We start from the raw sequence: 23,257 nt of genomic DNA, 5'->3' as shown, positions 1-23,257 counted from the left end.
GATTGCGGAACTCGAAAATCGGAATTATTTAGTTGAGCTATCTATCTACGATTTATCAGATGATTTTTAAAAAAAATCGAATGACTTATCGATAATTTATCAAAAATTGATCAAATTGAACAAATATTTTAAACCAATTTTTCAGTAATTAATCGATAATTTTTAAAAAATCTGCCAATTTATATCCCATGGTCTCTTGTATTAAAACTTCTACTCCTACTTCACTGATTTGGAAGGAGGATTTGTCTGGGCCTTGCGGTTAAAACTAAAAATAGATTAGAACAGTTACCAAAGTGAGTTCATTTTATGAGGCTGGGCCCCCACCCATCCAAAGCCCACAATAGCTAACGTCTAGTGAGCACTCGCAACTCACGTGATGCACATTTGAATTTATTTGGAACTGAGCGCCTTTTATTCAATTTCAATTTCGATTTAGATCGTTGCCCCTCTCTCTCTCTCTCTCTCTCTCTCTCTCTCTCTCTTAACTACAAATATACACACACGAACTGTGTCTATATTCTGACGACTCTCCATCTCTCTCAATTCTCAGGTACTAGTCTTCTCTCTCTCTCTCTCTCTCTCTCTCTCCATCTCTCTCAACTCTCAGGTACTAGTCTTCTCTCTCTCTCTCTCTCTCTCCATCTCTCTCAACTCTTAGGTACTAGTCTTCTCTGTCTCTCTCTCTCTCTCTCTCTCTCTCTCCCTCTCGCTCCCTCCCTCTCCCTCTCCCTCTCTCCCTCTCCCTATCTGGTCAAAATTGGTCAGTTACTCTACTTTATAATATCGCAATCTCAAAATCTCGTAATTTTAATTTCACTATTTATGCCCTAATTGTATATATATGTATGTAATTGAACTCTACTGTGCTTTATTATATATAAATACGAGTTGAAATGGATGTAATTGCACTCTATTTGTTGTATTATTTGATTTAAATGTAAATGTAATGGATGTAAATTAGGGCTACATTATTTATAGGTTAGTGTAATGGAGACATCGGAGACGAAGGATTGTGTGAGAGTTGCGGTGAATATTAGGCCTCTCGTAACAGGTGAACTAGCTGTCGGTTGTACCGATTGCATTTCTGTTCCTCCCGGTGAACCGCAGGTAAGATTGGACTTGATGGTGTATATGTGTGTATATTGGGTGTGTGAGGAGAAGAAAGTTAATTGCTTTGTATATCGGTTTTTGTAGAAGGTTAATTGACTGACTATTTGGTGTGATGTGTGTTTAATAGGTTCAAATAGGATCTCATTCGTTCACATTTGATTATGTTTTTGGAAGCTCGGGGAAACATTCCTCACGAATTTATGAGGAATGTGTTGCTCCCCTTGTTGATGCACTTTGTCAGGGATACAATGGCACTGTTCTTGCGTATGGCCAGGTAGCGAACTTTTTTACTTTGTGTTTTTTGTTTTTTTGGTTACTGTATATATTTATAGAATTTAGTGGTCTGTTAATATTTACATCCATGGTATATTATTATGTTTCCTTTGCTTTTACCGTAGCAATATGGTCATGTTTCTTTCTTTATATGCATCTTTCCTAATTTCGCAGACGGGATCAGGAAAAACATACACGATGGGGACAAATTATAATGGCGAAGGGCAGAATGACGGGGTTATTCCTCATGTGATGGAAACAATTTTTTCAAGAGTGGAAGCAGCTAAAGAATCCACAGAATTTTTGATTAGAGTATCGTTTATTGAGGTACATAAAAGTCATTTATATTTCTCGGTACTGGTCATAATGTTGTATGCATACCTGATATAGTCAATATAATTATCTATATATGATAATGTTCTTCCTAGATATTTAAGGAGGAGGTATATGATCTGCTAGATCCAAATCCAGTACCTTTCGCTAAAGGTGAAGCAAAGCCTGCTGGTCCGGCCAGAGTTCCGATTCATATCAGAGAAACTGCAAATGGAGGAATAACACTTGCTGGAGTAACTGAGGCTGAAGTCAGGACGAAGGAAGAAATGGCTTCTTTTCTCTTGCGTGGTTCTTTTTGTCGTGCTACTGGGAGCACAAATATGAATAGCAAATCCAGGTGCAACTCATCTCTATTTACCGCCTTATAGTGGAAAGGAACAGCATATCTATTGAAATATTAAACTTTTATGAGTAACACTATTTTGTGTTTAATTTGGAATGCAACATTAAACTTCATATATACCTCAACAATCATTTTTTGTGTACTTTGAACACTAGCATTACTTGCAAGGAAATACTGAACTTCCTAAATATTTTTTATCTATGAATAAATGTATTATATTAGAAGGCAGGATGCTTGATGCTTAAACCAGGCAATGCTTTGTTTAGTGGCTTCAAGGAAACAATGAATTAGTCTAACCAGCACAAGAAGCTTGTGGCCTGGGCTCTTGCATCCTTATAAAATGTAATTTACAAGTCAATGCATTATTGTTTTCTTATTTTTTGTAATTTTATATTTTTGTGAACATAATATCTGAAATGAAATTTATGCATCATTCATCTACCTGTTGTGCTGAGCACGCTAATACTATGATGAAAGTGGAGTGAAAAAATTACCAGCTTATCTAAAATTTTATCATCTTTTCCTCTTCCCGCTTTTTATGAGTTTTCAGAAGAGTCTTTCTTGCAAATATTCCAAATTAAGACTGGCTTTTAACATGGTCTATTTTATGTTGCAGTCGATCGCATGCAATATTTACAATTTCAATGGAGCAAAAGAGGCTTTCTTCTTCAGCTGGCGGAGATATGCCTGATGCCAATGGGGATATTTTATGTGCGAAACTCCATTTAGTTGACCTTGCTGGTTCTGAAAGAGCGAAGCGAACTGGGGCAGATGGGTTGCGTTTACGAGAAGGTTTGCTTACCAATTAACACTGATAATATAGTATTAAACTGTGTAAGAAAATGCCTTGTTGCTGGTGGCATTAACAAATGGATCTCTTTTCATTTTACCATTTTTGTCAGATTTAATAGTAACATCCTGTTTAGAAGTTTATGAAAATTTATTTTTCTAGGAATTCATATAAACAAGGGTCTACTTGCTCTCGGTAATGTTATAAGTGCTTTGGGTGATGAGAAGAAGCGTAAAGAAGGAGGACATGTTCCGTACCGAGATAGCAAATTAACTCGTCTGTTGCAGGCAAGTTTTAAATTGAACAATTCAACCTTTTCTAAAATGTTTTGAATCATTATTGACGTTTCTTTAGTTTTAAGTTTTAAATTCTATTTTGTACTGCTACATGAATACCGCCATAAATATTTCCTGATTGCCAACAATTAATATTCTAGGACTCTCTTGGGGGAAACAGCAAAACCGTCATGATAGGTATGCTTTCTATACATTTTCTCCGTGCTTGATTAATAAAAAATACATCGATTTTATTTATATCAAACATTTCATGTCATGATATGTACGTTTAAGTTTTTCATGTTTCATTTTTTTCATGTATGGATGCAGCTTGTGTAAGTCCTGCAGACACAAATGCAGAGGAGACACTGAATACTTTAAAATATGCAAATCGAGCCCGTAACATCCAAAACAAAGCTATTGTGAGTAATTTTCTTTCTCCATCCAGTAAGTTTTTCAAGCGATTCGTATGTGCTAACGTTGCTCTTTTGAATCTCATGTTTTTGGAAATTGAAGGTCAACCGTGATCCAGTTGCAGCACAGATGCATAGAATGCAGAATCAAATTGAGCAATTGCAGGCTGAGCTCCTTTATGTTCGTGGAGATGCTGGTACACCATTTGAGGAAATCCAGGTAGAGTAATTTGATTAAAAAGTCAATAATGACTGTGATCCGTTAAATTTTATGCTGTTTTCATTTTCATTTTGCGTTATTTGAAGCTACAATTTTAATTTTGAGTTTATTGTTATTATTATATTTGTTCCAGATGTTAAAGCACAAGATCTCTTTGCTCGAGGCAAGTAATGGAGAGCTACAGAGGGAGCTTCAAGAACGAAGGATGAGCTGTGAGCATCTTGCAAAACGAGCTATTGATGCTCAGGTATGGATCATAGTTATTTTTGCTTCTCAATAGTTCCAGGGCATGAATTTTTACACCCTATGTGAGAGTATTGTGTGTCATATGAGTTGGTTTATATTTCAGGTAGAAAAAGATAAGCTAATCATGAAACTTGAATCAGCTCGAAGCGGTAAATCTTGGGAGGAGATTGACACTGATTCAATTCAAGTATGGGTTGCCAGTTGCTGTCAACTGTCAGGGGTTCTATTTATGTTTTTTAGCTTCTCTGATCTATGCTTAATGTGTTTGAGCAGGATATCGGGCTTGTTAAAAATTATGTTAAAAAGATCCAAGAACTGGAAAATGAAGTGCTTCAACTACAAAACTCGACGAATATTTCAAAACACAATGAACAGGATTACCTTGAATTGGATGCTGTTGGGTTTGCTACAAAAAATATATTGTTTGCTGAATCTGATATGGTAGCTGCAGATATTGAAGGTAACTTCTTCCGTTTTTCTTCAGTCCCTGGGTAAAAAGTTAATGAATTCCGCGAGTTATGCTGACTGATTGATTTCGTGTCGGTATAAAGCCACCGATTTTTTTTTGTTTACACGGCGGTTAATGCTTAATTATGATTATTTTCTAAATGCATTAAAAGTTTGATATTTAGCATCTTAAAAAGTAATTTCCTTCATTTCATGCTGTGCAATTATGTCCTACATTTCTATATCATAGTCATTTTTTTCACATAGAAGTTTTTTTTTTAATTGTAGGTGAAGCTGAAGTTGGAGTAAAAGAACTAGAACATTCTAGTATTCAGGAAAAACTGGATATGGAGCTTAAAGAGTTGGACAAGAAACTTGAAGAGAAAGAGGTATATGTTTGTTGTAAAACTATATGAATGTAACTTGGGTCGTACATCGTGTCCGCCTACCTGCTTCAATCACTATATTTTATGATTATCATTAGTAATTGAATGGCCTCTTTTTAGGTCTTTCTCTAGATGGAGACATCCAATAAAGAAAGACAATATGTGATTGTGAATTCTGCTTGCTTAAAGACTAAACCAACATCACGATTCACGAGGCTCATTGTGATCAGTTTTCTACTTTATGACCCAATCATTCTACTTACTCTGATGGTTGGTTCATGTTTAGTTTTTGTTGCTGTGATTCCTTATATCACAATATTCTCATTTCATAAGTTACCCGTAATGGGAGGGCCCACAAATTATGACCATTGGGGGCTAGACTTTACTAAGCAAAAAAAACACAAAATCAAAAAAGGCCATGTTTAACACTAATATTTCAATACCGATCAAACTCAGTACATAAATGTTAGTTGCGTAGGTATTCCTACTTTCAGTTTCAGAGATTACTGATTAAAGCAGAGGATAGATGCTATGAATGGAACTATAGATATAGAGGAGTTAGTTATTTATTTCTTTATTTGAGAAAAGGAATTGTGTTAGCAAATAAAGTGTGGGGTACAAAAAACCTGCAACTCTTCCTTTCTCTTCCAGCCACCCATAAGGCAGCCCTGATAGGGCCTTATATACTGTAGGGCCGCCTCTGGATATACCCTAATCAGTATACTCTGTACTCAGTACTACTTAAGTGATTGAATTACAATGTTTATGAAGCTTTATAAGTTGAAAAAATTAAAATCTTCTATTTCTAATTTACAAATTTGTTTCCCGTACTCTATAATATAGTGTCCAGGTACAACTACTTGATTCATTGTAATCTAGAATCTGGCTGGGTTAAAAGGCTTCTTGTTAATAAGTGATGCTAAATTTGTTTTGCCTTTGTCATTTCTCATCCAAGGCTGAAATGAAGCGGTTTGCGGGTGTTGATACATCAGTTCTTAAACTACATTATGAGAAGAAAGTTCTGGACTTGGAACAAGAAAAGAAAACTCTGCAGGTTACAGTGAAACCTTATATTTATTTTCCACATCTTTTTTAGTAATGTTTTGTTACTTACATATAGTCAATATGCAGAATGTTTTGTTACTTACATATAGTCAATATGCAGAATGTTTTGTTACTTACATATAGTCAATATGCAGAAAGAGATCGAACAACTGAGGTGTAATCTTTCAAATATATCATCCACATCTGATGACAGTACTCAAAAGCTGAAAGAAAATTATCTTCAAAAGTTAACTAGTCTCGAAACACAGGTAAATTATTCTTCATTGTTATCCAGGTCCATTTTACAGTCAGGGTATTTACAGTTTATTCCTTATCAGGTTGCTGAATTGAAGAAGAAACAGGATGCTCAAGCACAGCTGTTAAGGCAAAAGCAGAAGAGTGATGAGGCTGCAAAACGTTTACAGGATGACATCCAGAGGATTAAGACCCAAAAGGTGGTAATTTCGTTCTTTTAACTTGGAATTAATTTTTATTGAACCTAATTCACTACAAACTCTTTGTGACAACTTCAATCATATAGGTTCAACTGCAACAAAAGATCAAGCAAGAATCTGAACAGTTCAGACTGTGGAAGGCTTCACGTGAAAAAGAAGTTCTTCAGGTGTGTTTACTGTTACTTTTTACACGAATCAGTCAATTGACGATGAAGCAATCTTCAGAGATTTGTTCGTGTGAAATTACCCATGTTTGTCTTCAGGCTCTAAAAGTAGATGTCTTTATAAATTCCTTTCAGATTATGTACTACACAAGTGCAAGCTGTGTTTGTGAAAATATATTGTTTTACTCATTCGTTTAAAAGGATCTGAACTTGTGATGACCTTCTGCCACAAAAACATGGGGGTGAGAGAGAATAGAAGAAGAATAGATAGTTAAAAATTCTGACACATGCGACTTCTAGCCGAATTAATGCGTTTGAGCCAAAAAAAACGTTGTTGATAAATTTTAATCGGATGTTTTAGGTACTCTTTGGTACTTCTGTGATTTGTATTTAATACTAGGTAAATTTTTAGTTGAAAATGAAAAGTCTGCTATATTAACTGAACTGAAACTTGAAAGTATCCAGCACGGATATGTGTTTAAGTGTTGGACTTGGTGATATTCTAATATGTATATTTGTTTTAGATATGTTTTCTTAAATTTGGATCTCTAAAAATTTTCCGGTGAGCAGGATCATATAGCTCCCATAATTATGTTTTCCTCAGATCATAAGTAATTTGTATATATTTTGCTTATAAAACAGCTTAAGAAAGAGGGACGGAGGAACGAGTATGAGATGCATAAGCTATTAGCTTTGAATCAAAGGCAGAAAATGGTAAATTATTGTTTTCGGGGCGTGTTAATTTCTGGCTTGTGTAAATGTAACTATTACTAACAGAGTATGCATTTGTTTTCCCAGGTTCTGCAAAGGAAGACAGAAGAAGCATCCATGGCTACAAAACGATTGAAAGAGCTATTAGAATCTCGAAAGGCTTCATCACGTGGACCATATGGTATTGATATTTTAAAGTCTCTCAACATAATTATCTTATACTAGCTGATAACCAGTGCGAAGTACGGGACGGGATTAAAATATTAAATCAAATAAATTATTAGTTATATTATTCGGTCCTAGCATTTAATTATTAGTAATAAATCTTATCTAATTATTGTACTTATGGGAAATCAAACCCGAAAAGTTAAATTGAAATAAGTATTATTTAAATCTGTTGTTATAGGGAATCAAAAATGAGTTGGAGTGGAATCAATTATTATATTATTATGTAGTTATATGGAATCGAACTAGGGTTAAAGTGAAACCAATTTATTAAAATTAGGTTGAAATCCAAGAAGTTAAATTAAAACAAGTATCATTTAAATCTGTTGTTATAGGGAATCAAAAATGATTTGGAGTGGAATCAATTATTATTTAATTATGTAGTTATATGGAATCGAACTAGGGTTAAAGTGAAATCAATTTATTAATTTATATAGTGATAACCAAAATTTGGTACAATGAGTATTGATTGGCTTTGTATTTATCTTCTTTTTCTTCTATTTCGCAGGCGATGCAAGTCGCAATGGTCCTGGCATTCAGGTAAATGTTACATCATCGGAAAGAGATGTTTGTTTGTATATTTGTGCTGTTTTTGAACTAGTAATAAAAATATAGTAGCACGCTTCAAGTCCAGAAGATAACTACTTCGATATCTCTAACTCTGGAGCTACTTATCTGAAAATGGATTGCCCCGCATTTACTATACTCTATATCATTCTTGTCTTCCTAATAAATTTGATAAGATTTGACGCGTCAAAAGATTATAACAGAAATAGGAGATTTTATTGCTGTTATTGATTTCCAGGGTTCTTTGTTAGTAACTAATGACACCCTTTTACGCATAGGCATTGATGCATGCAATTGAGCACGAGATTGAAGTGACTAAACGAGTACATGAAGTGCGTTCCGAGTATGAGCGTCAAATGGCAGAGTAAGTTTCACTGTTTATGCTTTTTTATGGACAGAATGCTTGATATCTATTAATAGGAATTTTTTACAAGATTAAATTACCGCTGAGCAACTTTTGTGTTGTGGTTGATCTTCCAATTTATGGATACATTTCGTTAGTGGTATGCTCAAGTTTACTAATGCTGGTAGTCATTTGGATTCAATATTTCTTTCCATGTTACAGTTTGAAACATATTTACACACATGAATGTACTCGTATAAGTAATGTGCAACTTTTAAAAATATTTGGTTTGAATAGAGAGACTAACTTCATGCTTAGCATAGTGAGATTAAATTACAATCTGTAAACTTTCATATATGCAAAAACTGCAAAATAAATTTAAGATTTTATAAATATATTCCTATTATTTTGTTTACGTCCACAATGTTCTTTAGTGTTTTCTTTAAGTAGTCCATAATGCTCTAATTTTTCTTAAAAATTCTTTGATTTTTAGGAGGGCTAAAATGGCTAAGGAGGTGGCAGAACTGAAGGAAGAAGCACAAACTCTTAAGCGAAGTACAATCAGGTCTGTAATGTTATTGCCATAAAAGATAATCATTCTGTGCCATATAGCCCTTTTTCCCTTTTTCATATCTATTGTATTTTTGTAGATGTTAACGTATACTTTTGAAGTTCTGATACCGATATACCTCAATAACCTGGTTTGTTTTTGCCATCCAGTGATTGTCCTCAGGCAATGTCACCTGGTGCCAGAAATTCAAGGATCTACGCTCTTGAGAACATGCTCTCAACAACATCGAAAACCCTTGTCTCTATGGCATCTCAATTATCGGAAGCTGAAGAGCGAGAACGGGCCTTTAATGGCTCTGGCAGATGGAATCAAGTTCGATCCCTTCCTGATGCAAAGACAATTTTGAACTTTCTATTTAACATAGCATCCTCCGCAAGGTAAAAATTGCTTCCGTAGTTGCAAAATTGTAGAAAAATACTTAGCTGTTGATTATCTTTAAATTCTCCGCAAGGTGAAAAGTGATCTCCTAATTACAATTAAAAGATAATTCATAGCTGTTAATTACTTCTATTTATGATCTGTGAATGATTTTGAAGGTGCTCATTATGGGATAAAGAAGTAAACTGCAGAGAGAAGGATTGCGAAATCAGAGATCTGAAGGAAAAAGTGGTACATCTAATTAGGCAACTGGAAATGCAGAAAGCAGAATTTATTCATCAAGAAAAGTTGTGGGTTCGTATTTCTGTGATACGATGCTATAAACCATATGTTACTTCCGAATAAATAAGTTCACTTTAATTTGGATCTGATAGATCCTTCTTGGCTTGTTCGACTTGTTATTTTAAAAGGATACTTTTAGCATAGCCATTATAATGATCCACTTTGATGGTTTAATGGTAGAATGCTGATCTTCATCTGTATTAAATATGTTTCCTTCGATATAGTATGCCTTACAAAAGTACATTTGGTAACAGAAATCTGCTCTGAAGAAACCTATTAAGCTAAATGAATCAAACTCTGGGATGTCCACACAAAATAGTGACGAATTACATGCATATGACTTGCGGATGAAGGTAGTCACTTTATTCCTAATTTATTTAGCAAGCAACTACAGATTTTTGGGGTGATTTCCGCCGATATTGATTTACTTATTGGCTGCTTTTTCTTATTTCAGGGATCTCGGAAGTCAATGCTATACAATGGTGGGGGAAACTTTGTTGAGTTACTGGAAGTGGAAGACATGGATACTTCTGAGTCGGAGCATTCTAACTGTGAAGTTGATGATGATGTTGACTGGAAATACTCTAGTTTAGATGAAGGGGATGAGAGTGGTTGGGCTCATGCTGAAGCGAAAGGGAGAAGACGCAAAACAAAGAGAAAAATGTCTAAACCTGGAAGACATTCAGTTGCACAGTCAAATTTAAATTATTCTGATGACCCAGAGACAATGGAAATGATGCCTGCAGTTGAGCAAGATACTATATTGCAAAAAATGTTAGATGCGAGCTGTTGTTCATGTAGCAAATGGTCCTTTTGCAAGACAGCTAAATGTGAGTGTCGAGCTGCGGGGGGTAATTGTGGTATTTCATGTGGCTGTAATCCTAATAAGTGCAGCAATAGGGAAGTTAAGATCAAGGATTTGGGTGCTCAGTCTCAATTAGAAGTGCTTGAAGGCACGGGAAATGTTTCAAGCGTTGATGAAAAAGAGAGAAGCCGTGCTCCGCCTCAGTTAGAACTGCTTGAAGGCACAGGTAATGTCTCAAGCTCTGATGAAATAGAGAGAAGCCGCAGTCTTGTTTCTCATGGTGCAATGTTACTTAATACAGCACTTTCAGAAATTTCAGCTGGGACTAAGGACCCTGCAGCGAAGAGAAAACCACTATCTGACATTGGGAACACAAAGGTACTTTCACTTGCTTATCAATATGAAGTCTTGGTGGCTGTAATATTTGTAAATTCTTTATGTTTGTGTTTGCTAATTGAGAACTTCAACTACTCCAGGTATCCTCAGATGCGCCTAAGCCTGAACAGAGGAAGAAATGGCGAAAACCACCAACTTATAAAGTAGTTCCAAATGCTCAACTTTCTTCGCAAACAGAGTGTCCTGAAGTTCTTAAAAATCCACAGAGCACTGCAGCCGAATCTGATGTTCCTCTGAAATTACCAAGAGCTATGAGATCTATGTCTTCAGATACCACCTTAAAAGAAAATAACTCTGACCAGCCCAAAGATCCTGTCACTAGCAAGGAGGTTGAAACTCTTGTTCCAAGAAGTTCGGGCCAACAAGCAAAACCAGCAGATGACAAGGAAAATGACCATTAAGGGGAACACAGTTATCCACAATATTTTTTTGCTTAAATATATGCTCAAAAGGAAAGTTCAGTGTGCTGGTAAGGAGATTAATCAATCTCCGGCATCCCATCTTTGCAGCAGATTTTTCACCTTGCAATTTAATTAAACAGCAGTTATCTTTGCTTCCATTGTTTAGCCAGAACTAGTTATGTTATATGCTGCCATTGTCTAGCCAGAACCAGTTTTCCTATTTTGGGACCTGAGGGGAATAAAATTTTCCTTTTACATGTTTCTCGAGTTCTTAATTACAGTTATTATCAATATCGATAAAAGCATGAGCTGACATCTGCAGAAAAGATATTATATATCACTGTTTAGAGCAGATCAAACCAGAGGTAAAAATAGAATGTGTTAAATCCTTTAGAAAAAGAAATTTATATGCAGGTCTTATATACTGGACAAGCACTCCTGTTCCTGCTGTTTAAAAGTTATTTAGTCTTTCACTTGAATTTGCCAGATTCGATTCACTTCTCTGTCCAGTCAAAGATCTTTGAGAAATTGCACAGCCTGATAAAGTTTAATATTGTATATGACCGGGGTGAATAAAATGTAATGAAATGAGATTTTAAGGGAAAAATTATTAAATATTTTTAAAATTTTATTCTCTCGCCCATTTTATTTCTAACCACCTAAATTATAATTAAACACCGTCAATTTGAGATGAAATCCTCCATTCCTTAATAACCCCATTCTTATTACAATTCTTAACATAAAAATTGTGTCTATCTAATTTTTTTTTCACCATAACCAAATACAACTTAAGACTGAAAAAATGACAAATTTTTTAAATAAAAATGACTATTTTTGAGAAATGCGTATTTTGCTAAAATTTCTTAACTAATACGGTACCGTGTTTTTTTTTGTTCAAACTCGATGAGATCAAATTGAGTGTTGAAAGGACATTACCGCGTGGTGTGTCCATTATGATGTAAAGGGGAAACCTATATTCATACTAGTATTGATACCCGCTTCGCCTGGAGTAGTATTATAAAAGTTAGAAGGCAAAGATTTGAATACATAAAAGATGATTACTTAAAACACAAATAATATTACATTAACCGAATAATGGATTACTCAATAATATGTCTACTAATAAGTCAAAAGGAGTAATATAAAACATGATTTAAAGAAATATCATAACTTTAGATTACATAAATCCGTTTTGTTAAACCGGGAACAATGATTATAGTGCATATGTGTTGTGCTCCACAACTTCTATCCCAGTATTTGAATCGTGCAAGGTCTTCCATTTTGTTATCCAACTCTGAATCCATAACTTCAGGTTCCAAAATTCACATAAGCTCAAACAATCAAAACCAAAACCATCAATGCAACACACAGACCCTTAAACATCCAAACACTAAAATCACCAAAATTGATAGCATCTATCTGATCAGCTACTCTGACAACATTGTTCATTGCTGCTGGCTTGTTGGTGAGCTGAAATTGAGATTGGATAGTGCATCTATATGATATGAAGATGTTGGAGCTGTTGCCTACGTAAATAAGTTAATTGATTAAACCTAAGCATCATATAGTTAACTATTGAAATGGAAAATTGGAAATATCAAATGACCCGAGTTGTTCCTTGTTCAGTTGTTGTTTGCTCACATGTCTCTTCTCCGGGAAGACAGAATCCCCTGCATATGTATTTTGCAACATAATTGTAGCACTGTTGAGCACATTAACTTTCTTCACCATAAACTGTAGAGTGGTTTCAGTTTTTTCCAAATTCTTAAATTGCAGTGAGAAACCACCAATTCCGCTTTGCTTTTGTTTGGGAATAAGAGTAATGAAAACATCAATTTTGAAAATGCCTGAAATAGTATAAAACGGTGTCACAGTTTTCATTAATGTTATATACTTTTATACCTCCTTGTATACAACATGTGCTCTCTTGCCAAGTAATGTTCTTACTTCACAATCCTTCAACCAAACTTCAATCACTCTGGTGTCATCAGAGGCCAAAATGGAGAGTTTATACCTAGGTAAATGCTTGATATAAAGTAAATCATATCAAAACTTAGAATTTGTTATATTTAATTAAATGATGTAATGGATGTAACATCTTTTTTCTAGTTCTGGTATTCTTATGTTGCAGATATTGCACATGTACTTGTTGTGATCTTTTTCAAAAGTTTTTTTGCATCCCATGCATATTCCATAGTACCATATATCTTTGTCGTCGACATAACGAATGATTGCATGGGCAACAACGCGTGTCTGTGTGGAGTTGAGGAATGAAACATGGCTGTAATAGTAATTCAGTAGAAATGTTGTTGTACATAACTCAATTTCTTCCTTTCCTAAGTTTTTCAGTTCTCCTAATTTCATTAGCTGTGGTTTTTTAGGGTCTTTCCTAATTTTAGAGAGAAATATGGATTGGAGATCCTGTAAATATGTTAATATATTTGGTTAGGAAAATTTGTGGTTGTAAATGAAAAATTGAAATGCAATGAAATGTATTATACATTTTTCTTATTTGTTTGACACTGTGATGTTTATGGTTGAGGTAGTAAGTAGTAGCTCCCACATTTACAACTACATGTTCGTCTGGTATGAAAAGATGATTACAATACAATCTAAATTAAATGTAAAAGGATGATTTTTAAAGTAACCTAACTTCAGTACTTACCGTTCAAAAGACCAATCTTTGCTGCAGTTATTATAATAATGATCGGTTCCAAAGACCAATCTTCTTGTTTGCCATTCCCTTCAACTCGCTGTGATCGTAGAAATCAAAAGCTTCTGTAGGAATGGATGATCCGTGTTCATCTACATCCTTTACCTTTGTGTCCGAAGAGAAGATCAGATGGTAATCATTAACCACACATATGTATTTGTCTTCCTTTTTGTGAGCCTTAACTTCAAAATTAGTAATGGTGCAAATATTTCCTGTCCTGAGCTTGAGGTAGTTGTCATCAACGCATTTTACAGGAACAAAAACATGTATCTTGTTTACATTTATACATTTATTTCCTCAATTGAAAAAAATTACAGTATGTGGTACCTTGTTGTCCATTAGGAATAAGTTGAAGCTCTTGTATTGCTCTCCAAGCAAGGTGGACACTCTCCGGTTATGCAAAACTCTAACTTTAATTTTCCAGTCTGTGGACTTTGCTTTGAGTTCATAAATATCATTATATTTCCTAGAGTTCATTTTGTATAATATTTTAAAAATTGGAGAGTTGAAATGCAGTGTTTGTATTGTCTCTAAAAATATATGTGCTTTATGTTACAATTATCTACAAATGGAGGGTGAAGCAATTTAATACAGAAGTGTTCAATATCTTACCTAACTCAAACAATCACAGTTGTAATTACAATTTTAAAATCAAAGATGTACAACAAACAAACTCATAATATAAGTTGGTACATTAGTCAGTTGATAATAAATTGAAATTTCAGCCTTACAAATTGGAAAATATAACCCAAATGTTCATGACCACCTTCATTTGTACATACATCAAAAAAGCAAAGCAAAAGTCCAATTTTTTTTTTCTGGTTAATTATTTTTCCACCAAAATATGTAACATCTGCAACATAGATCATTTAGTATATAACGTATTCTACTCAAAAGTTATTCTGAAATTTTTCATGAATTGTTCTTACACATTACATCTTTACTCATGTTTTTTTAGACTTTGCTTGCTCCCTTCCTCCCTGACTAATCCAGCGCGAACTTGTTCTTCTCGGCTCTAATTTTCTTAGGTTTGGATTTTGCTGTCTCTGGTGTATTTCGGTCAATATTTGTTACTGCTGTTTCCTGTTAAAGTGAGGAAATGTAACTGGGATTGTTACTTCCAATGGTAGTTGGATAGTGTACACAATTTAACATAAAAAAGTGCATAACCTCTGTGATTGACATGTCGTTTGGTAGACTATTAGGTTGTGCGGGAGGTGAAAATTCGGCTGAACTTTCATATGCATTACCAACTTCATCTGCTTCATACACGGTTGAACCATTTTTAAGATTTTCTTCATTTAGGAGCAGGGTTACCATGAATTTCTTATGCTTCAATTCTTTAAGGACATCAGAAAATGGGTCAACAACCGGTTCCTGTAATTTACTGGTAAATTACTTATAATTGTTTGATTAACTTATGGTAATTTATAAAATATGGAAGGTGCTAACATTGGGATTGAGTTACAGACATTCCTTACCTCAACATATTGAGCTTAAATATCGAATACCGTGGTTTGAGTAATTCTCCTAAGTCTGTTTCAGGGAACACAATTCCAATACTGCCTGTTTTGTCCGAGCATAGAGTGAACACCCTAAATCTGCAACCAATTGTTCTAAATTATGAACAATCATTGGGGCTTAAAGAATTTTTCTATGAAATCTCATGTAATTACCTCTTATCCGGATGAGGTATAAATACGCTTATATTATGAACATTTGTATAAATTTTGGTGTTTGAAAACCTCAATTTTACGCTTTCCACATCTTGCATAGTACCAACTTGTATTTTTATCTTCTCTTTTCACAGTAATGTTGACTGAAACCTTCTTCTGATATATTATAAATGTTTGCTAAATGTTAGGGCTCATTTGTTAAATATGAACAATATATGATACAATTTCTAATGAATAGCTAATCTGAACTGAATAAGTAATGTCCGTTTGATATATTGTATTAAATTTTATGAATGAAAAAAGTTCCAATTTTTTTGACATTAAAATTTATCATTTATTTTTGTAGTGTTTCACCAAATTTAATTTAATTAATTACCCGAATATAAATTATTATAATATATTATAATAAAACAAACATTCCATATTTAGTAATTTAAAGTATATATACATTACACGGTATAATAAAATAATATTATGTCAAAGAATATATGCATATTTTTATTAAAATTACACATGAGAAGTTATTGCAAGACAATATATTTAATTTTAAATTAGTAAAATTACTATCAATAAAAGTAGTATAATAAAGTGATGGCATGCCACCCTAACCTTTTCAACAAAAAAAGTGAAGGCATCATGTGGGGCGGTGAAAGCCTAAGGAATGATTCAGGTGAAATTTTTAGGATGATGGGTTCGGAACTCGTCCATATAAAAATGAATCATCCAAAAGAACATAAGTTTTATCAAACAGTCTGAAAAATTAAACTATTACATTATTACTCATCCAGTTCAGGGGAATCATTCACCCACTAACAAATGGGCCCTTAGTTACACAATTTTTTACTTTAAATTGGAAATCATAATACACATACCTTTTGAAACTCCCCTCCCAAATTCAGTAGTTCAGTAATGCGGATTTTCTGTGGTAGTTCCTCTTCTTCGTCGCTAGAGATGTTGACCATTGGCCTGTCAATGTAACTGGAGAATTAATAATTATGTTAAAATATTTGTCAAATAATAAATTTGATACGTTAACTTTAAAAAAACAACCTTTTCTTATAGCATCAATGGGGTGTAGTGATCTGGATTAACATGCACTCTTGTAGCTGGGTAATTCATGAGGTTTACAGAAGCTGATGAAGGACTACATTCATATCCAATTTATAATAAAAAAGTTAAATGACACAATTATTTCATAAAGGAATGACATTCATTTACCTTCAAAGGAACCTACTTTGGCATCACATATAATTACTACCTTAGTTAATTTGTAAGCTTCGCGTAAGGCATCTTCCCATGACTCTCCAAAGTCATTGAATAATTTAATTTTAACAATGGAGCAGAAGATTCTTATATTAGTACAATTTTTACACAAATAAGTACGCAAGGTATTAGATTTATTAAACAAACCTGCCATCGGTAATTTCAAACATTAGTCTCCTCGTCTGATCATCATTTTTAATGGTGGAAACCATAGGCCCTAAATTCTGCACAATTCTACCAACATATATTTGTTGTCATTGTTAGTACTAATTAGAAAATAAGTTATTAGTTTGTCAGTTTATTGAGTAATTACCTATCAAGAATCTGTTGTCGCATGAAGTTCTATCGACTTCCTCCAAAGCTAAGAGATCAAACCCGTATGGTTCAATTTACAACCCTTCATTTATGTCTTTAACATATTTCATGTATTCTGTAAAATAAATATGTTTGCCATTTCTGATAGCACGATAAGTTTCATCTCCCAAATATTGTTTTACTTGGAAATTAGATAAAACATAAATTCCCCCCCTCAACCACTGGTTATTCTAGGTTTTGAATGTAATTGTTGTTGATGAAAGCGTGTACTTTATCATTCGACAGAATAATGGCAACAATGCTTTAGCAATGTAATATACAAACCATTTAGGCAATTTAAATTTGTTTAAAATATTAACATAATGAATCATCTAGGAAAACGATGTTTAGGCCGAAGCATTTATGAGTTTCTCTCCTTACCCCTTTCCAAACAGTTTGTGCTCGTACCCTGCAGCGCCATTTAAAGGTGGCTGTGTTCAACTCTGAGATCATGTCGTATGTAATTAATCCCATTGCTCTGATTTGCTTAAAAAAAATACAATTGCAGTTATTAAATCACATACTGCTGCGAGTTATCACTGGAGTTTTAAAGGATCTATACCTGATAGTTGTGTTAGATAACCTGAGCTCTCTTCTTCAAGAAATGGGTAGTAGTTGTGTCTTTAATGTTTCTTTGTTGTCTCTGGAGTAGTATGACAGAAGTAGTAGACTGAAGTACAGTCAATTTGTAGTAGATTTGTAGGGTATTATGATTACTTCACTTGACAGTAGGGGTGTACGCGGTCCGGATCAGATCGGTTTTGGGGTAAAAGTCGAACCAAACCGTGAAGAGCGATTTTAGAAAGTTGTCATCCGCAACCACATTTGCGGTTGCGGTTAACCGCGTCAATTGCGGTAGCGAATTTGCGGTTATTGCGGATCGATTTGCGATTCAACCACTTATTTTAAAATAATTAATAATTTACAAAAAAATAAATTCAGAATATTAATAAATTCAAGTTTAAGTTATGTAATAAATTTATATTCAAAAATAAAATACAAACTAATGCTCCGTGTGGAGAAAAGATATTAAAAACATAGAAAAAAATAGGGAGGCGAGAGAAAAGAAAAAAAATGATAAAAATAAATAAATTACATGTTGATTACATTTTCCATTTGTTTGGTTATATATCTTATAATGATTGTGAATCTTATTAACGAAGTCTTAACATTAACTTAAGATTAGTTAATAAATGTGTATACGTATTAATTTATATGATAACTACATTTTTGGAAATATATTTTATTATAAATATATGTTGCGAGTTGCGATTTTCAAGAATTTAAAACCGCATCCAAACCGTGAATGAGCGGTTTTTAAAATTTAAATCCACAACCAACCCGCGTTTCGCGATTATCCGTAATATGCGGTTCGGTTGCGAGTGGTTGGATGTGGTTGAGCGGTTCGTTTGTACACCCCTACTTGACAGTAAGGTTGTAAAAAATAGTAAATCTTTTTCCTTTAATTTGAACGATTTGCCATAGTCATGATTTATATTTAATTGCATTGTACTTAGACCCAATAATTATGGACCCGACACGACTTAAATGACACGAACCGACACGAAAATTTATTGTTGGTGTTTGCATTTTTAGTAGAAGACACGATATTACACGAACTCGAAAGTACACGGTTGAGATTTAGTGTATGTTTTTTGTTTAACCGTTTCAGTACACAACACGACACGACACAAAGTATACGACATAAATAATTTTATAATGGACTTTTAAACTTTTTAAAAAATAATATATGTAGAATTATAATAAATGTATGCATAATTAATTTTAAAAGCTTATTTCATTTCATTATATTGTATACAATTGAGATCTAAAATGTTATTTAAATTCATTATATTGTACCCCATCAGTCCCACTGGATTGTTTACGTAACATTTTTTAACGCTTTTCAAAAATCGATTAAATCTTATTTCCTTAACACTTTTTTTAAATTTTTGGGGCGTCGGTGGTATACCACATTTACACTATACGTTAAATGCCGGATGATTAACTTTGTTTTTTATTTGTTAAAAAAATTTGAACATTTTTTTATTCGACACTTACTATTCATTGAATTTAAGTTTTAACATTTGTACTAATAAGTGCAATGTCGTTTCATACATTGTAAGTTTTGTTTTATTGAATATTGTTTTTCCCCATTTTAATGTTATATATGACATGATATTATGATTATGATGTGAATTTATCAATATTTTTTGAATCAATATTTATATAGAAAGGAGATCTAAAATTTTATTTGATTTCATTATATTGTACTCCCTCAATTCCATTGGATTGTTTATGTAACATTTTTGTACGATTTTGAATACTCGTTTAAAGTTTATTTGATTTAAAAATTTATAAATTTTTTGGGTCGCCGGTTGTAGAGCACATTCACCCTATACATTAAATACTGGATGAATTATTTGTTTTTTTCTTCGCTAAAGTTTTTGGAAAATTTAATTCTTTATTACTTACTATTCATTGAATTTAAATTCGTGCGATTGTAGTAATAATTGTAATGGTGTTTTAATGTAATGTATGGCATAATTATTTTATTGTTACGCGAATTGATCAATATTATTTTTATTGTAGTTTTACAATGCCACATTAAAGTAATCTGCATATATGTTAAATTTAAATAATTTTCTCTGGGAATTTTAGTGTACTAAATTAATTTGGATTGACAGTTTTATACCCAATTTAGAGTAAACGTTAGATTTTAGAAACTTTACCCTCTAATTTTTAGTATGTGGATTTGAGAATGTAAAGCTATATTGGAAAAAATGTCTATATTTTATTTTAGTTTTAAATTAATCATAAAATATTATAGTACAAACAATTGTATTTCAGTGATTGAGTACTAAGATTACACAAATGTAAGGTTTCAAATAGTAACTTAATTAAACTCTTTCTTGAAACATAAAGAGTGAAATATGTAGTTGATAGGGATAAATAAATCATGATTGTGTAAATTAAATATTACATTAATTATACATGATTTGGGCTGCTAGGCCCAATAAGAAGATGTATGATATTCAGACCAAAAAGGTTAACACATTGATCGGGCCTGATAGACCAGATCAGGTCTGATTGAACAAAGAAGTCCCAAAACCCTGAATATTAATTAATTTCGTAATTAATTAATAAGGGAGAAAAACAACTATTAAGATAAGTCCTAGTGGGGATATAAATCCTTGTAGATTGGCCTCCAAGGAACCTCATGGGGTAAGGAATCAGCTTCCTACTTTTTAGGACTCCAAAGTCTATTCTAATTCAGAGACTTGACCACCAAGTCTCCTATACCAAGTCCACTTCAAGGACCACCAACATCTATATAAGGGGCCTCACCCCACAAATCAGAACTACATTTTTTAACTTGATCCTTAGCAATCAGTAAGGTACGTAGGCATCTTGTTAAGGCAGATTGAGTCACGAAACACAAGAGCAGATAAATCGAGCCTCGTAGCTCACGTTCCTTAATAATAAATACAAAAATTATATATCTTAGTTTTTAATCCATAACATTTGGCGCCGTCTGTGGGAATCGACAACAACAACCATGGCGAAATCACGGAGAACAGTTAGAGCCCTTGAAGGAGGAACACCAACGGGGACAACCCAAGTAATTTCGTCAACTGTGGAGGTACCTTCTCATTCGACTTATGCAGCCACACAAGGAGAAGCCCATATAGGGGCAACTGAACCTCAGCTACAAGGGACGATTCCCTCGGCTACTTAAGGTACGAATCTCCAAGTTCAACAACTACATGCACATGTGAATTCTCGACCCATTGGGTACGAGTATTCAACTGTTGTGACTACTAACCCCCCTTATGGGATGCCCCTTTATCCTGAGGTTGGAGGAAGTGGACATGCTGGACGGAGTGAAGCACGGAGGCGATCTCCCCCTACATACGAGGTATGATCAGGAATTTTCTGGTCCTTACACTGAGAGAGACTCTGAATCTTCGGATGATGAAGTAGCCCCAAGAAAGAGACGTGCTGGAAAAGAGCCGATGGCTGATGGTAGCCAACGTTCTAAGAGCACCCAAGGGACGAATCTCCAAGAAGTGCAGGAAATGATCAGGGCTCACGAGGCTGAGATCCAAAGGCTGAGGCGCGACTTGGAGGCGCACCAGTCCACCAGACCCCCATTACCTCCTAGGGGGAGAAATCCTCCTCCTGTCATAGACCTGGATGGTCCAGTACAGAGAAGGGATGTTGTCCCAAGGGCTGATCCAAGCAATCTTCTTCCCCTTAGAGATCCTGATGATCCTACTCCGCCCTTTACTGAAGAAATAATGAATGCCCATATCTCAAGGAAGTTCAAGATGCCAACTATCAAAGCTTATGATGGCACAGGAGATCCCGCTAATCATGTTTGGACATTCTCTAATGAACTGCTGTTGCAGCCCGTGAATGATGCTATTAAGTGTCGGGCCTTTCCTCAAACCCTGTCGGGTATGGCTCAAAGGTGGTATAGTCGTTTTCCCCCGAACTCTATTGGGTTGTTCAGAGAATTAAGTCAGGCTTTTATTAAGTAATTCATCAGCGGGAGAGTACATGAGAAAAGTTCAGCATCTCTTATGAGTATTGTGTAGGGAACAAAGGAATCCTTGAGAGACTACCTGAATCGTTTCACAAAGGAGGCTTTAAAAGTCCCAGACCTTGATGATAATGTAGCCATGATAGCACCGCAACAAGGAACTAGGGACGAGTTTTTCAAGATGTCCTTAGCCAAACGCCCCCCTGAAAGCATTTTGCAGCTCCAGGATAGGGCAGGGAAGTACATCAAGGTGGAAGAGAGCATCAGGAAGACCATAGTGAGTAATGAGCCCACTGGAGGCAAGAAGCGGAAAACTGATCTGGAGTATATCACTAAGGAAAACTATCCTAGAACCGAGCAAAACCCTGATTCAACCCCCAAGAAGGGAGGACTTGGGCAAAAGTTCACCGAATACGCTAAGATGAATGCTCCTAGAAGCCAAATCTTGATGGAAATCGAGAAAGATCGAGATATTCGTTGGCCTAAGCCCTTGAAGGCTGATCCCGCCAAACTAGATAAGAGCAAGTATTGCAGATTTCACAAAGATGTTGGTCATGACACCGATGAGTGTAGGCAGCTGAAAGATGAAATTGAGTTCCTCATTCGAAAAGGAAGATTGAACAAATACACCGGAGAAGGAGGGGATAGGAATAACAATGGATGAAAGAACTTTGAAGATCGTAGGAGGGATCAAGACGATCAGGGGCGGAACCCCAGCCTAGAGGACCGGTTAAAAATACAATCTTCGGAGGACCACGACCCCGAGGGCCTGTGATAAACATAATTTTTGGAGGACCAACTGCTGTTGGGTTATCCAAGAAGAAGTTATGCATATTGTTGGGAAGCCTCGAAGAGGGCCAGGATAGGAGTAACAATGTCTTTTGATGATTCTGATCTGGAGGGTGTGAAATTTCCCCATGACGACCCGTTGTTTATAACCCCGATAATAGGGAATAGCCCAGTGAGAAGGGTCCTTGTGGATAATGGTGCTTCAGTGGATATCTTGCTCCATGACACCTTTTTGAGGATAGGATATAATGACTCCCAATTGACCCCAACCGACATGCCAATATATGGGTTTGCAGGAGTGGAGTGCCCCGTAGAAGGGATAATCAAGTTGCCAACAACCATAGGACAGGAACCAAGGCAAGCAACTCAAATGTTGGACATCGTGGTGATGAAGGCTAGTTCGACTTACAACGCTATCGTGGGAAGAATAGGGATACACACCTTCAAGGCAGTCCCTTCTTCCTACCATTCAGTTATGAAGTTTCCTACCCGGGATGGGATCGGAGAAGAGAGAGGAGACCAAAAAATGGCTAGGGCAGATGGAGTTGGGGGGCAGGTTCTTTCTATTGAAGATCTGGATATCCAAGAGAATGATGAGAAAAGAGGAAAGCCAGCAAAAGACTTGGTTTCAATTCTTTTAGCCCCCGAAGATCGTGAGAAGGTGACTTTTATTGGAGCAACGCTCGAGGAGCCCCTTAGATGGAAGTTGGTGAATTTTTTGCAAGAAAATAGTGACGT

The 23,257-nt window shown here is 34.9% G+C and overlaps 1 protein-coding gene across 4 annotated transcripts; it reads left to right on the top strand.

The window, feature by feature from the left end:
• The first annotated feature begins 435 nt into the window (after positions 1-435).
• On the top strand, positions 436-11,437 carry LOC141706967 (kinesin-like protein KIN-4C). Of its 4 annotated transcripts, none has more exons than XM_074509888.1 (29): positions 436-550; positions 979-1,107; positions 1,238-1,384; positions 1,558-1,710; positions 1,812-2,053; positions 2,676-2,851; positions 3,012-3,136; positions 3,286-3,322; positions 3,455-3,546; positions 3,641-3,757; positions 3,891-4,004; positions 4,107-4,190; positions 4,277-4,463; positions 4,739-4,839; positions 5,792-5,890; positions 6,036-6,149; positions 6,219-6,335; positions 6,422-6,502; positions 7,142-7,213; positions 7,298-7,391; positions 7,944-7,975; positions 8,281-8,366; positions 8,839-8,910; positions 9,066-9,293; positions 9,453-9,588; positions 9,831-9,929; positions 10,031-10,607; positions 10,692-10,759; positions 10,858-11,437. In XM_074509888.1, the coding sequence occupies exons 2-29, from the start codon at positions 988-990 to the stop codon at positions 11,176-11,178; spliced, it is 3,891 nt and encodes a 1,296-aa protein (XP_074365989.1). In that variant the 5' UTR covers positions 436-550; positions 979-987; the 3' UTR covers positions 11,179-11,437. The 4 variants fall into 4 exon arrangements, with proteins under 4 accessions (XP_074365989.1, XP_074365988.1, XP_074365986.1 ...); XM_074509887.1 differs by having other exon boundaries at positions 10,683-10,759; XM_074509885.1 differs by having other exon boundaries at positions 10,031-10,759.
• Positions 11,438-23,257: the final 11,820 nt, after the last annotated feature.

The sequence above is a fragment of the Apium graveolens genome, chromosome 2 (genome assembly GCF_009905375.1).
Source record: "Apium graveolens cultivar Ventura chromosome 2, ASM990537v1, whole genome shotgun sequence".
Classification (NCBI taxonomy): domain Eukaryota; kingdom Viridiplantae; phylum Streptophyta; class Magnoliopsida; order Apiales; family Apiaceae; genus Apium; species Apium graveolens.
Note: the sequence above shows the minus strand (reverse complement) of the source record. Positions and strands in the feature narration are given on the sequence as shown.

Excerpts from the sequence above, each read along its gene's own strand:
- LOC141706967 (XM_074509885.1), top strand. The coding sequence starts at position 988 with ATGGAGACATCGGAGACGAAGGATTGTGTGAGAGTTGCGGTGAATATT. Across the intron at positions 1,711-1,811 it reads TTAGAGTATCGTTTATTGAG|ATATTTAAGGAGGAGGTATA; the intron begins GTACATAAAAGT and ends TGTTCTTCCTAG. Across the intron at positions 9,930-10,030 it reads CATATGACTTGCGGATGAAG|GGATCTCGGAAGTCAATGCT; the intron begins GTAGTCACTTTA and ends TTCTTATTTCAG.